The sequence below is a fragment of the Talpa occidentalis genome, unplaced genomic scaffold, assembly GCF_014898055.3.
Source record: "Talpa occidentalis isolate TD23 unplaced genomic scaffold, MPIMG_talOcc4v2.1 talOcc4.4, whole genome shotgun sequence".
NCBI lineage: Eukaryota > Metazoa > Chordata > Mammalia > Eulipotyphla > Talpidae > Talpa > Talpa occidentalis.
The window spans coordinates 80,426,458-80,442,353 of NW_023604295.1; the positions used below are offsets into that span (position 1 = coordinate 80,426,458).

The 15,896-nt window shown below is 35.6% G+C and overlaps 1 protein-coding gene across 4 annotated transcripts in view; it reads left to right on the forward strand.

Moving 5' to 3' along the window:
* Positions 1–15,896, forward strand: part of ZBBX (zinc finger B-box domain containing) — a 184,481-nt gene that overhangs the window by 124,042 nt on the left and 44,543 nt on the right. For 3 of the 4 annotated variants that reach the window (XM_054700724.1, XM_054700725.1, XM_054700726.1), the window contains exon 15: positions 3,816–4,126. In XM_054700724.1, coding sequence (XP_054556699.1) covers positions 3,816–4,126 — 311 coding nt within the window. The remainder of the gene's footprint in view (positions 1–3,815; positions 4,127–15,896) is intronic. The other variant, XM_037525753.2, reaches the window with a different exon arrangement.

A 15,896-nucleotide genomic window follows, 5' to 3' on the forward strand; every position in this document is an offset into this window, starting at 1 on the left:
TTGATTATTTAGGATTTTCAGAAAATCAAAAAGTATATATCTTCATGTAAATGATTCAAAAGACACCAGAGAATATTATTTTAAACAACTCTATGTAAAACTGTGATTACCATTTTCAATAGGGTGGTCGATGGTATAAAAAAAAACACAGCAATTTGTGGTAATTCTATTGATTGGTATTGCCATTTTCAACTACTAAGTCACTGCATTTTTATGACCAACTGTGACTATTATTCACAAAGGAATATAGCTGTACATTTTTTACCTAACTGAAATGTGCTGTCTTGTCTTTGGAAAATAGTGAACATAAATGTCTACATAAGTATTAGTATTTATTCATTCATTCATTCATTCATTCATTCATTTATTTACTTAAAATATTTATTTATTTTTACAAGCACTGGGGTACAGGCCAGAGGGCGGGAGGGTGAGAGAATTCACTAGAAACAAAGCAGGGACAGGACAGGCAGAAGGACTGAAATACACTGCTGAGGGTTGCAGCAGGCTTGACAGGAGAGGTCTGCTGCACCATGTGGGAATCTCCCTGGCCCGCCGGTAATCAAACTGGAGCTGCAGAGGCTGCAGACAGCTTCACAGCACTGCGCTCAACCCGCTGCACCACCAGGGAGCCCAACATAAGTATTAGTTTAAATACACTTAGGTCCACCTAGCTTATCAATTATTTCTTTCTCTTTTGTCAGTCATGTCTTTTGTGTTCTAACCCACAATCATGTAAATTTCATATGTTCTACAGTTTTTTTAATTTTTCATTTAGGTGTATGATCCATTTTTTTTTTGTGTGTGTGAAAGTTATTAGCTGTGTCCAGACTCATATTTTGACATGTGACTGGTCCTTTGTCCCTGCATCATTTGTTGAAAAGACTATCTCACTATGTATAGTTTCTGACTTTTTTGTAAAAACTCAGCTGACTAAATTTAAGTGGATTGTTTCATGGATTATCTGTTCTGTTCTTTGGCCTATTTTTCTATGTTTTTACTAATAGCACACTCTCTTGATTACAATAGTTGTAGAATATTACGTGAAATTGTATAGTAACATTCCTCTGACTTTTGTTCTTTTCTTTTTCTTCAATTATCTAAAAGGTCAGGATAATTAGAAGAAAGGAGGGGAGAAGAAGATGCTTGCACAGACATAACCAGGAAAATAGAGCTGCTTGATGTTGCTATTTTCCTTCAATATTATGTTGGATATTCTGGGCCTTTTTCCTCTCCATAAGATTTTAGAATGATTTTGTCAATTTCCACAAAGTAACTTGCTGGAAATTTTTTATTTGGGATTGCACTGAATTTCTAGATCAAGTTGTGGAGAATTGGCATCTTGGTAACAGTGAATCTCCCTATCCACCAGCATTGAACTACCTCTCCTTTTATTTAGTTCTTGTTCGATTTTTCCCATCAAAGTTTTATAGTTTTTCCTCATTACTTTTTTTTTTAATTTTTCTGTTGGATTTATAACTAAGAATTTCATTTTCTGGGATACTAATGTAATTTTATGTATTTTTAATTTCACATTCCACTTGTTTATTTTGGTATGTAGGAAAATGTTTGTCTTTTGTTTGTTCACCTTATATCCTGAAAACTTGCTAATATCACCTTTTTTTTTTGTAGATTACTTCAGATTTTCTGCATAATCATGTATTCAAATTCATATTTATTTCTTCCTTTTCAATCTGTTTTTCTTTAATTTCCTTTACTCATCCTACTGCATTAATAAGACTTCAGTTTGATTTCATAAGGAATGATAAGAGGGGGCATCCTTATAGTGTTACTGACCTTAGCAATAATGTTTCTAAGTTGTCATCATTAAGTATGCTATTAATTTTAGTTTTTTTGTGGATAGAATTTTTTTTAAATCATTTAGTTGGCTGCCCTCTAATTTTGTTTTGCTGAAATCTCTAACACCTGAATTTTGATATTATATTTTCCAAATTATTTGTGTCTATCTATTTATCTGACCCTGTGATTTTTCTGCATTACCAGATGTGATGGATTAGATTAGTTAATTTTGGAGTGTTGAATATATGATTTTTATGACTTGATCGGGTGTCCAGTTATTAAATCATAACTGTACTGTCTGATCAAATTTTAAACATTATTAGTAGGCTATTTTGTTAGTTTTTCAGAAGAAATTGATACTAATAGTATAATTTTGAAATTTTTCAAAATTATTGTGTGGATAGTTGTAGATATTTAATTATAGGAAATGATAAGTATTCTACCAAAATATTAGATAATTTCTGTTGAAGTTTAAGAACAAAGTATATCATTATTATGGAAGTTTCATTAAATTGAATAACCTTTATAAAGTTTTTATTATAAAACTATTTCCCTCACATAAAGTCTATTACATTCTGCACAGTTATCTGTGAAATTTAGGAGGTGATTGTTGATGGAAGTAGGAGTTCTAATTATCATATATAATTGCTGAATTTTATAAACATTCACAACTTTTCGGTTGCAAGGCAGAATTTACATCACTGGAAACTACTTTATTCAAATTCTCAACTATTTTACATAGTCTATTTTAGGGGATAAGATTTTCATATTGAAAAGAAAATAAGGGATGATCAGTTGAAGCTGTGTAAACAACTGGATAGTAGTGATCGTGTTTTTCTCTGAAACGAAAGCAATGTGCACTAAATCTTAAATAATTTTAATTCTTCAGCAAATCTAGATTGATATTTCACAACCTTGGCTGCACACTACAATCACTTGGAGAACTTGGGGAAAAAAAAATTAGAGCACACAGTACTTGAGTCCTATTCTCAGTGTTGATTTAATTCTTTTGGGGTCAGGCCCATAAACTGACAATTTTAAAGAGTACCTTCAGATGATTCCATTGTGCAGCCATGTTGAAAACCAATGATCTAAACAAAGTGATTTATTTAAAACAGACATAATGATTTGGGTGACTAATATAGTCTTGCTCATTTTGTAGCTTTGCAGAGGCAGGTGTCCCAGCTTAAGCATATTCTGTGTCCCTAAATGTTGCTGTTCTTTTTATCTGGTAGATTTCCATTTACCCTTTCCCCATCCCTAGTCATGTTGAGGAAAATAAGTTAAAAAAAAAGAAAGAAAGAAAGAAAGAAAAGAGAAGAAGTTCCCGTATGCATTATTTTTCATAAGCTCTTATTGTAAAACTTGGGTGAATGGGATGGAAAAGTGGAATTAAACCACAGGCTGAAAAAAAAAAAAAAACACAGGCTGAAATAAAAATTTGCATCAATTTCATTAGAAAACAAAATCTTACCTCCCTCCATTAGTTTAATTCATTAAGATTTGTTTTTTTTTTTTTTTTTTTTTTTTTTAAGATTTATTTATTTATTTATTTATTCATACAAGCACTGGGTACAGTCAGAAGCGCGGAGGGTGAGAGAATTCACCAGAGTCAGAGCAGGATGCAGAACAGGCAGACGGACCGAAGTACACTGCTGAGGGGAGCAGCGGGCGGCAGGAGAGGTCTGCGCGCCATGTGGGACCCTCCTCCGGTGGCCGGGGAGCAGCCGGGGATCGAACCGGCACTGCAGAGGCTGCGGGCAGCTTCGCAACCCCGCGCTCAACCACTGCGCCACCGGGGAAGCCCTAATTCATTAAGATTTGAATGTTTAAGTAAATTACGGTTATCATTTATGAATATAAGCAGAGTATAAGCATTTTAACAAGAACTCAGTAAAAGAAATATTGATAAAATAACATTTATTGATAAACAGTTTGTACCTTAGATATTTGGATTTATGAAAAACTTAATTTATTTAAATATATGCATTAAATTTTTGTATATGTATGATTTTCAGCAGCAGAAACTTCAAATCTAAATTTTGACAAAAATGTGGATCTTGATATTTACTCTTCTGCCACTGAAAAGTCAAGGGAAAATGTCATTTTTGAAGGAAATTTTAATGAGAAAAGAATAGCTAAAGAGAATAATCAAATATCTAATGATTCCTGCATGTCATTTGAGAAGAAACATTCTTTGCCAGTGATCGATTTAGAAGAATCTTTCATTAAAACAAAAGTAGCCGAAGACATTGAGGAATCCTGGGAATTTAGCAGTCTGCATGAAAGGACAAACTTTGAAAATTCTAAAACTGCAGCATCACCACTGGTAAGTCTCTTTAATTTTTATTATATTATTTTTTTTAAAGAAATGCCATAAGAAAAGTTTATATTGGCACAATCTGTTTTTAAATGTTACTTCCTATTGATTAAAATGTGTCATCTTATCATGAAGCAATAAAAAGTGACTCATGAAAAATAATGTTATGACTTAGAGGACAAATTCTAATATGGTAAATTACATTATAAAATTTTTTGAGACAAATAATACTTGAAGTCATATCTCATGCAGTAAGAGTGCTATTAACTTTTCTAAATGAAATTCATAATTATGAGTAATTTAGTACAATAAATCCTTCCTTGATTTTTACTGCATAGTCACTAGTTAAGATAAAGTTAATGCAGATACCATAGAGAAGACCAGTTTTGTGAATTAATGTAAATATAGTATATAGAAGATAATTCAGGAATATGTGTAATAGATAAATAAGGGTGTACTTTTTGTTTTTCTTACAGGAAAAAAAAGGTAAAGTAGCTCATTAATGCATCATTGCCAAATTTTAAAGCTATATTTGAATCTGTCATATATATTTAAAAGCTTAAGCAATCATAGTTATTAATAATCTTGATTAAACTTGAAATGTTAAAGAGCTTCTATCATATTTTGCTCACATATATTATTTATTAAAATAAGTGGTAAAGTATTGCATTATCAAGTTAGTGCTTTACACATACATGTATAATCTACTTTTATTCCCATCCCTAATAACTGGAACTGAACTGTTTTTATTCTCCTACTACACCTGTAAAAGCCATTCCCTGAGCTAAAAACTACTTAGGATCTGATTTGCTACTGTAGAAAATTCAAGAGTGGGTTGTAGGGACATTTTTTATTTTTCTCAGGTACCATCATTTATATCATTGTCAATATTTTGGAAGCACAGGGTCTCATACATCTAGTGATGTACCTGCCATCAAAGCACTAATATTCCACTATACTCCATAGTGTTCTCTTTCCAAACTGTTCCCATCTCTTCTCCTTGCCTTTGAATGTCTCAGGTCTACGATCAGCTTTCAAGAGTTGCTTTAAAAGTTTGTCTTTGACCTTTTGTATGATTTCTCTCTATTCCACATATAAATGTCACCATACACTGTTTATCTTTCTCTTTCTACCTTATTTCACTTGTCATAATTCCTTCAGCTGCATCAGTGTTGCTGTAAATGGCATGAGATTAAGGTTTTTGAGCACTGAGTAGTATTCCATTGTGTATATATACCTCATCTGCTTGATTCAGTCATCTATTTGGGGGTACTTTGGTTGTTTCAATAGCTTCTCTTTTGTAAATAGAGCTGCATTAAACATAGGAGTGTACATTTTCTTTCAGATTCATGTTTTTGTATTCTTCAGGAATATATCTAAAAGTAGAATTCCTGGGTTATATGGTAGATCCATTTTTAATCTTTTGAGAAATCACCATATAATATGATGTCTGTACCAGCATAAAGTCCCATGAACAGTGTAAGTTGGTTCTTTTTTTTTTCTACATCTTCACCAGCCCTTGTTGTTTCTGGTCCTTTTGATATGGGCCATTCTCACTGGTACAAGGTGGTATCACATTGCGGTTTTGATTTGCATTTTCCTAATGATAAATGAGAATGAGCATGTTTCATGTGCCTGTTTGCCATCTGTATGTCTTCTTTGGAGAAGTACATATTTAGCTCTTATTTCCATGCTTGAATGGGTTATTTGTTTACATTTTGATGAGTGATATGAGCTCTTTGTATCTTTGATACCAGTCCCTTTTCAGGTGCATGGTGTACAGATATTTTTTCTCATTTAGCAGAGTGTCTCTTCATTTTATTACTATTTCTTTTGCTGTGTAGAACTTTCTAGTTTGATGTCACCTCAGTTGTTTTCTTGTTTCTTGTTTCCTTGCTCCTGGAGATGAATCCCCCGAAGTCATCACTGGAGCTTATGCTGTGAGGTAGTTTGCCAATGCTTTCATCTATGTATGGTATGGTCACATTTCATCCATCTTTAGTCATTTCAAATTGTCTTTTGTGTCTGGTTTGAAATATTGGTCTAGTTTCATTCTTTTGTTTGTGGCTGTGCAGTTTAACCAACACCATTTGTTGAAGAGGTTTTCCCTGTTTCAGTGCATAGTCTTGACTCCTCTGTCATAGATTAACTATCCATATAAGTGAAGGTTTAAATCTGCACTCTTTATTCTATCCCATTTGTGTGTGTGGGTATGGGTGTGTGTGTCCAGGATCACACTGTTTTAATTATTATGGCTTTAACATGTAACTTGAGATCTGAAAGTGTGTGATACTGTCATTCTATCTCTTTTTGTCAGGGTTGATTTGGATATTTGGGGTCTTTTGTTGGTTCCATATGAACTCAGTAATGATGTTCCATTTCTTTGAAGAATAAATGTCAGTTAAAACAATTAATTTTTTGAAGATTTTACTTATTTATGCATACAAAAGCTGGGGTACAAGCCAGAGGTGTAGGGGTGAGAGGATACACCAGAGACAGAGTGGGGAACAGAACAGGCAGATTGACTGAAATACACTGCTGAGGGGAGCAGCGGGCAAGTCAGGAGAAGTCTACTGCACCATGTGGGTTGCTCCCTGACTGGCTGGGGATCGAACCTGTGCTGCAGAGGCTGTGGATAGCTTCATAGTTTGCGTCTTAACCCCTTGCACCACCAGAGAGACCCTAAATCAACTAAATTTTTATTAGGATTTCAATGAATCATTTTTTTCCCCTTGGGTAGGATGGCAATTTTGACAATGATGATTCTTCAATCCATGGGCTCAGGATATCTTTCCATTTCTTTCTGTGTGCTTCTATTTCTTTTAACAATTTCTTATAATTTTCTTTGTATAGGCCCTTCACCTCTTTTGTTAGGTTACTCCTACATACGTATTTTTGGTGTGATCATAAATGGGATCATTTTCTTGATGTAGTCCCCTACTAGCTCATTATTGCATATATCAAAGCAACTGATATTTTTGTTTATTGATTTTTGTCACCTTCCACTTTGTTGAACTGGTCTATATTGTTTTAATTAGTTTTTCAGTTGCATCTTTAGGGTTCTCCATGTTTATCATCATGTCATCTAAAAATAATGACAGCTTTAATTCTTTGCTCCCAATTTGTATTTATTTTATCTTTCTCTTACTATTTTTTCTATCTAGAACTTCCAATACCATGTGGACTAGAAATTATGATTGTTGATAGCCTTGTCTTATACAAAATCTTCATGGAAAGGCTTTCAGTTTTCCATCATTTAATGCGATGTTAGGTGAGGGTTTGTCTTATATGAATTTCATTGTGTAAAGATATAATTTATCTCTACTTTTTAGGGTTTTTCAATATAATGGATATTGAATTTCATCCATTGCTTCCTTGGCATCAAAATTTTTCATGTCATTTTTATGTCATTTTGTTGTTGTTGATTTGATAAGTTAAGTTGATTGATTTTCAAATGTTTAACTATCCTTGTGTTTCTGGTATAAATTCCATTTAGTCATGTTGTATAATCTCTTTAGTGCATCATTGGTTTCATCTTAATAAAATTTTGTTAGGAATTTGCATTTGTGCTGATTAGGGAAATTGATCTGTAGTTTTACTGTATTTTTTGTTTGGTTTTGGTATTAAAGTAGTGTTGATATCATAAAAAGTATTTGGAAGTGTTGCTTCTCGCTCAATTTTTGGGAAGAGTTTGAGCAGGATAGGTATTAGTTCATTTTGAAAATTTGGTGGAACATGCTTGTGACTATGTCTTATCCTGGAATTTTGTTTTTGGGGGAGGGATTTGATTACTATTTCAGTTTCCTCACTTTTGACTGGTTTGTTCTGGTTTTCTGCATCTTCCCTATTCAGTCTGTGATGATTCTATAATTCTGACAATCTCTCTATCTCTTCAATATTATTGAACTCGTTAACACATAAATATTCATAGTATTCTCTTATCCTTTGAATTTCTAAATTGTACATTATAACTTTTTCTCTTTCATGTTTGATTCTGTTATTCGAGCTTTTTCACTTTTTTTCATAGTGCACCTAGCTAGATGTTTGTCTATTTCATTTATTTTTTCAAAACCAGCTTTTGTTTTGATTGATCTTTTGGAAAGATTTTTTTTTAATTTCTATATCATTTATTTCTGCTGTAACTTTTATAACTTCCTTTATTTTGTTGACATTTGGTATTATCTTTTATTTTTCTCTAGTTCCTCAGGAGGAAATATAGGATATTTCTTTGTGTTCTTTCTTTTTTTTCTTGATGTGGACCTTTATTTCTATCTACTTCTCTTTTAGTACTGCTTTTTCTGTGTCCCTTGTTCTGAAAAGCTGTGTCCTCATTATCATTCTCTTGAGATTTATTTTTCTATTTATTTTATTTCCTCATTAACCCAGTATTCCTCAAGAAGTGTGTTGTTCAGTATTCATGTATTAGAGGAATTCCCTTATTTCTTTTTTTGTAGTTCATCTATATTTTGTATAGTTTGGTACCTTTATGGTAATTAAAGATGATTGGTATGATTTCCATCTTCATAAATTTGTTGATACTTGCCTTCTGATCCAATATCTGGTCAGTTCAGGAGAATATCCTGTGTGTACTTGAGAAAAATGTGTATTCTGCTTTTACTGGGGTGAAGGGCCCTATAGATGTCTATTAGATGTATGGTCAAATTCTGTTTAGAGCTAGTTTTTCCATATTCATTTTCTGTCTCATTTATCTGTCCATAGCTGAGAGTGGGCTGTTGAAGTCTCCTACCCAAATGTGTTTTATCCCATATTAGTTTGCAGAATTGATAGTAGTTGCCTAGTATATTTTAGTGCTCCTTCATTTGGTGATATACATTAGTGGGTATTATATCTTCCTGCTGTATTATTCTCTTAATCATTATGTACTGTCCATCCTTGTCTTGTTAACTTTTTTAACTGGAAATCTATTTTGTCTGATATAAGTATGGCTGTCCCCACCTTCATTTGTTCCCATGTACTTGTAGGATTGTTTTCCAACCTTTTACATTTATTTAGCTTATGATTATCTTTGGATCCAATATGTGTCTTAGGAAAACCACAGAATGTTGGATTCTGTTTCCTAATACAACCATATAGTCTATGTATTTTGTTTGGTGATTTTTTTCCATTTAAATTTAAGGTGATTATTGATTATGAAAATCTGTTATTGCCATTTTGTACTTAATATTGTGGTTCTATGTATTTTCTAGTTCTGTTCTTTGTAGATGTCCTTCTATTTGACTTAGACTCTAAAGCTCCCTTTAATATTTCTGGGAAGGGGGAATCTGGTTTTACCAACTCTTCAGTTTCTGATTGTGTGAGGAGGACTTTATTTCCCCTCTTATATCTGAAAGAGAGCATTGTGGGGTAGAGTATATTGGCTGGGAATTTTTCTTTTAAGTTTTCCAATCACATCACACCAGTCTCTCCTTGACCACAGTGTTTCTTTAGAGAAGTGCCAGTTTAAGACAACTGGTGTTCTTTAATATGTTATTTGCTTTTTTCCCTTTGTCCACTTCAGTATTCTTTCCTTGTCTTGAACTCTTAGTGTTTCACTACTATATATTTTGCTGTATTTTTGTTTGGGAATCTTGGTGTTATTCTAGCTTCATATATTTGTATATTTAGTTCATTTTCCAGGGTTGGGATATTTTCATCAATTATTTCTTAAAATAAGTTCTTTGTTCTTTCCTCTGTCTCTTTTCCTTCTAGGATAACCAATATTCTTTTCATTTTAAGATTTATTTTATTTTTATGCATACAAGAGCTGGGGTACAGGTCAAAGGTACAGAGGCGGAGCAGGGCGGGGGGCGATGAGAGGATTCACCAGAGAGAGTGGGTTACAGAACAGGCAGATTGAAAGAAATACACTGCTGAGGGGAGCAGCAGAGGAGACCTCAGGAGATGTCTGCTGCGCCATATGGGTTGCTCCCTGGCCGGCATGGAACTCGTGCTGCAGTGGCTTTGGTCAGCTTCAGATATTGCATCTTAACACCTTGTGCCACTAGGGAGGCCCCAGTAACCAAAATTCTTTTTTTTTAAGATTTATTTATTTATACAAGCACTGGGTATAGTCAGAAGCGCGGGAGGGTGAGAGAATTCACCAGAGCCAGAGCAGGGAACAGAACAGGCAGACTGACAAAATACACTGCTGAGGGGAGCAGTGGGCATGGCAGGAGAGATCTGCCTGCCATGTGGGACCCTCGCCGGCAGCCGGGGATCGAACTGGTGCTGCAGAGGCTGTGGGCAGCTTCGCAGCCCAGTACTCAACAGCTGTGCCACCAAGGGAGGCCCCCAGTAACCAATATTCTTATATTACCTATCCTCATCAAGTTGAAGGATTCTCAGTGTTTCTTCACTTTTTTTTTATTTGTTTATCTTTTTTTTCTCCTACCTTACTTTTTGTATATTCACATTTTCAAGTTCACTGATTCTTCCATTTGGTTTAGTTTGCTTCCATAACTTTCTACAGTATTTTCAATTCCTCTGTTGATCTTTTTACATTCCTTTATTTTCCTATTTAGAATATTATTCTTGATCTTCTGTTTCTGAATTTTCTTCTATACCTTTGATCCGCTGTTTTTGTTTTTTTTTTTAATGTGTGTTTTCTCTGTGTTCTTCGAATTCCTTTTTCATGGCTAGTTTGAAATCTATAACTGCTGGGAAGAACAGATTTTCCATGTCTCCATGAGAGGGTTGTTGATATTTGTTCCACTTATTTAGTATAGTATTCCCTCTAAAACTCATGTGGCAAATTGTTGTGTTTTTCTATTCATTCTTTGTTTTCAGTGCCATGTTGCTGTGGTGGGGCTAAGCCAGCATCTTTACTGGCAGGTTCGTGGTGCTCACCAGCAGTGACAGGGCCTTGGGGCCTGAACTGCATTCTTGCTGTGCTTCCTGAACATTGGGTATGGTGTCTGGCTTCCTTCATAGTTGGGCTGGGTTTTGTCCATGCCCTGCAGTGTCTTGGGGTCTTGTATTACACAACATCCCATGCATTGGGGCCCAATGTTCTTACCCTTGGTACTGGGAATCACTAGTATCTGGTGGGGCCCTACGACATTGGTTTCATCACCTTCCATGCACTAGACCTGGGGGTCCAAGTTCCTTACCAGTGATTCTGGGGTACCTGGTTTGTGGAAGGCCCTTTAGATTTTGTGGCATTGGCTGTTGGCTTGAACTACCTCCCATATGCTTGGCCTAGGTTCCAGGGTCCTCATTGGGATTGGAATGAAAATTTGTGGCAGTAGCATTATTTGACTTCCTCATTGAGTGTAAGAACTTTCACTTTATACTTCATTCTTCAAACACTGATTTCTTCATGAAGGTTAGATCTCTTATTTGAATTAAGTCAAAAATTTTCAAACAGCAGCATTGAGATAGAATTAGTGCTGGAAAGAACATGGATATACTGGTGAGGGAAATTTGGTTTTGGTTCTGAAATGTTCAGTGGCTAACTGTGTGAGTTTAGGAGAAAAAAAAGCCAGTCTACACTCATGTTCTTATCTATCAACCAAAACTTTTAAAAATGGCTTAGCTTTTCTATTGTCTAATCTAAAAATGAGATTCACTAGATATAGTCTGTAAATTAGTGATCAGTGTCTGAAAGAGCTAATGAGGATGGAGTGAGTAGAGTGCACTTTGACTTGGCTTTGATAATGATGCCTTATTTTGCAATTAGCTTTTTGGGTAACAGTTCATAATTCATATGATCTATAATTTTTTATTTAAATTTTATTTTTTATATTCCCCATACAATTACAACCCCCTTATTTTGACCCCAATCCCTCCTGTCCCCACCTCCCACCCACCATAGAGTATCTCTGGTTCATAGAAGTTTGTCGATTTTGATATTTCCTTTCTTATAGTTATTCTTTTTCCTGGTCCCTTATTTAAGTTTTCTAGATTCCTGCTATGAGTGAGACCATCCTGTATTTTTCTTTTTCTTTCTGGCTTATTTTGCTGAGCATGATCCCTTCAAGCGCCATCCATGTTGCTGCAAATGGCATCTGTTTATCTTTTTTGAATGCTGAGTAATATTCCATGGTGTATATGTACCACATCTTCTTGATCCAGTCATCTATTTTTGGGCATTTGGGTTGTTTCCAAAGCTTAGCTATTGTAAATAGTGCTGCTATAAATATAGGGGTGCAGGTACTCTTTGGAATTGATGTTTCTGTGTCCTTTGGGTAAATACCTAGGAGTGGAATTGCTGGATCATATGGAAGCTCTATGTTTAGTAGGTCAAGAAATCTCCACACAGCTCTTCACAGTGGTTGGACCAGTTTGCACTCCCACCAACAGTGCAGGAGAGTTCGTTTTTCTCCACACCCTTGCCAACATTTGTTGTTGCTAGATTTTTTAATATGTGCCATTCTCACTGGTGTAAGATGGTATCTCATGGTAGTTTTGATTTGCATTTCCCTGATTACAAGTGATGTTGAACATTTTTCATATGCCTGTTGGCCATTTGCATTTCCTTTTCAGAGAAGTTTCTTTTTAGCTCTTCTGCCCATTTTTTGACTGGATTATTTTCTTTGTTTTTGTTGAGTCTCATCAGCTCTTTGTAGATTTTTGTGATCAGTCCTTTATCATTAGTGTTGTGTGCAAAAATGTTCTCCCAGTCGGTGGGGTTTCTCTTTGTTTTGTTTATTGTCTCTTATGCTGTGCAGAAGCTCTTTAATTTGATGTAGTCCCAGCTGTTGATCTTTGCCTTCACTATCACTGCTTTGGGTGATGTGTCTGTAAAGATGTCTTTAATGTGCATATCATGCAGTGGTTCGCCTATATTTCCTTCTATGTATTTTATGGTTTCAGGTCTTATGTCTAGTTCTTTAATCCATTTTGAGATGGTTTTTGTGCATGGTGTTAGGTAGTAGTCAAGCTTCATTTTTTTGCATGTAGCGACCCAGTTTTCCCGGCACCATTTATTGAACAGACTTTCTTTGCTCCAATGCATATACTTTGCTCCTTTGTCAAAGATTAGTTGACCATAAATCGGCTCTTGGTTTCATTGATCTTTTGGATTGTTTTTTTAGTTTCAATTTCATTTATTTCTGCTTTGATTTTTATTATTTCTTTTCTTCTACTGGTTTTGGGTTTTTTTGTTGTTGTTGTTCTTTTTCTAGATCTTTGAGCTTCAAGATTAGGTTGTTTCTTTGAGTTCTTTCTTGTTTCTTGATGTGAGCCTCTATTGCTATATATTTCCCTCTTATTACTGCTTTTGCTGCATTCCATACATTTAGGAAATTGGTGTCCTCCTTGTCTCTCAATTCAAAGAATTTTTAAATTTCTTCTTTGATCTCCTCGTTAGTCCAGTGGTCTTCCAGAATTGTGGTTTTCAATCTCCATGAGGCAGGAGAGTTCCTTGCCTTCTTTTTATGGTTTATTTCTAGTTTGATGCCTTCATGGTCAGAAAAGATGGTTGGTATGATTTCAATCTTGGTGTGTTTGTTGTTTTGTCTTGTGTCCCAGTATCTGATCGATCCTGGAGAATGATCCGTGTGTGCTTGAGAAAAATGTGTACTCAGATTTCTTTGGGTTTAGTGTTCTATCGATGCCTGTTAAGCCCAAGTGCTCTAGATCCTTATTTAGAGCTTTAGTGTCTTTACTTATTTTTTGTCTCATTGATCTATCCATTGTTGATAGTGGTGTGTTGAAGTCTCCCACTACATATGTGTTTTCTCTGATGTCTGTTTTCAAAGATGACAATAGTTGTCTGATATATTTTGGTGCTCCTTCGTTTGGTGAATATATGTTAATGAATGTTATTTCTTCTTGAAGTATTGTCCCCTTGATTATAATGTAGTGACCGTTGGGGTCTCTTTTTAACTTTTTGAGTTTGAAATCTGTTTTATCTGATATAAGTATAGCTGTTCCTGCTTTCTTTTTTGGTCTATTTGCTTTTAGGATTGTTTTCCATCCTTTAACTTTGAGTTTATTTTTATGTTTTGTAGCTAAATGTGTTTCCTGGACACAGCAAAAGGTTGGGTTTTGTTTCTTAATCCAGCCTGCGACTCTGTGTCTTTTTATTAAAGAGTTTAGTCCATTTACATTTATAGTTAATATTAATATGTTGGCATCTGTATTTGCCATTGTATTTGTCTTTCCTTTGATTTTATTTATTCTTTTAATAACTATTTTTTTGGCCTTCTTTTGTTGTTATTTGTCCCTCTGAGTTTCTGACTTTAGGACTCCTTGTAGTATTTTTTGGAGTTGGGGTTTAGTTGTAATGAAATTCCAGAGTTTCTGTTTGTCTGGGAAGGTCCTTATTCTTTCTTCATAGAGGAAGGAGAGCTTTGCAGGATAGAGTATTCTTGGTTGGCATCTGTTTTCTTGGAGTCTGCTGACTATGTCCCTCCACTCTCTCCTTGCCCATTTTGTTTCTTCGGAGAAGTCTGATGTCAGTCTGATTGGTTTTCCTTTGAATGTTATCTGCTTCTTCCCTCTTGTCAGCTTTGTTATTTTTCCCTTGTCTTGGATTCTTGGGAGCTTTACTATTATGTGTCTTGCTGTGTTTTTTCTTTCGTCATGGAAGTTTTGTGTTCTTCTTGCTTCTTGTATATCATTTTTCAGCTCCTTCTTCATGTTTGGGAAGTTCTCTTCAATTATTTCCTTGAATATTTTCTCTGTTCCTACATCTCTCTCCTCTCCTTCTGGGATTCCTGTAACTCTTATATTTCCTTTCCTCATGGTGTCAGATAGTTCCCGAAGTCTTTCTTAGATCTTTTTTCTTCGTACTTCTTCTTTCCTTTTCTGCTTTGGTTCTTTTTATTTCTGTGTCTTCAAGAGTACTTATTCGTTCTTCCATTTCATCTATTCTGCTTTCATTGCTTTTCCCAGAGTTCTTTAGCGCCTCCATTAATTCTTTGATCTTCTGCATTTCTTTTACTTCCCTCTTTAGGGACTCAATTTCATTCTTCTGATCGTTGATTATTTTTCCCTTATCATTGTTTTCCTTCATGACTTCTGTTAGTTTTTTTATCATGACAATTTTAAATTCTCTTTCTGGAAGGCTCAGAAGTTCTTCCAAGTTACTGTCGTTGCAATCTGGTGGGAGTTTTTCTATTTGTGGTGTGCCTTTTTCCTGAGGATTTGCTCGGTTGCATGTAATTTTTCTACTCCCTACTGCCTGTTTTCTAATTTGCCATATGCCTTGGGACACTGTGTTGCTGTTACTGGCCAGCATCTCTTTGGTGTGCTCTTTGTGGGGGTTGGCAACTGGTGGTCTAAACGAGTCAAATACTGTTATGCCAGAAGTCTAGTGAGGCAGTGGTACTTTGAATATGTTAATTGTCGCTGTCACAGAATATTTCTTCCTTCTGTGTTTAATTACAGAGGTGTGTCTTGAAGTCCCACAAACTTCCCTGGAGGTGGGCAGCTGAATTGTACTCTGGGTTCCAAATCACTGGATCCCTCTCTGGTTTCCAACTTCCTACCAGGTGGGACCAGGCATGTGGGGGCCTTCTGCTCACCTCTGACTACACAGGGAACCTTTTCCCTCTGGGTCCACAGGGAGCCTTCTGCTAGTTTCAAGCAGTCTTTATTGAAGAAAGGTCCCTGTTCTAAAGTGGCGATGCGGTGACACACTCTGCTGCGTGCCCGGTCTGCCCAGGTGGTGGGTGCCCGCTCCCCTCTGGGCTCGGACTGCTGGCCAGAAGGGGCTTGGTGTGGGCGAACTTCCCAGCTCACCTCTGGCTCCTCCCGGTGTCTTCTGCCAGTTTCAAGCAGTCTTTACTGAAGAATGGTCCCTGTTTGGAAATGATAATCCTAGTCCCGTCTT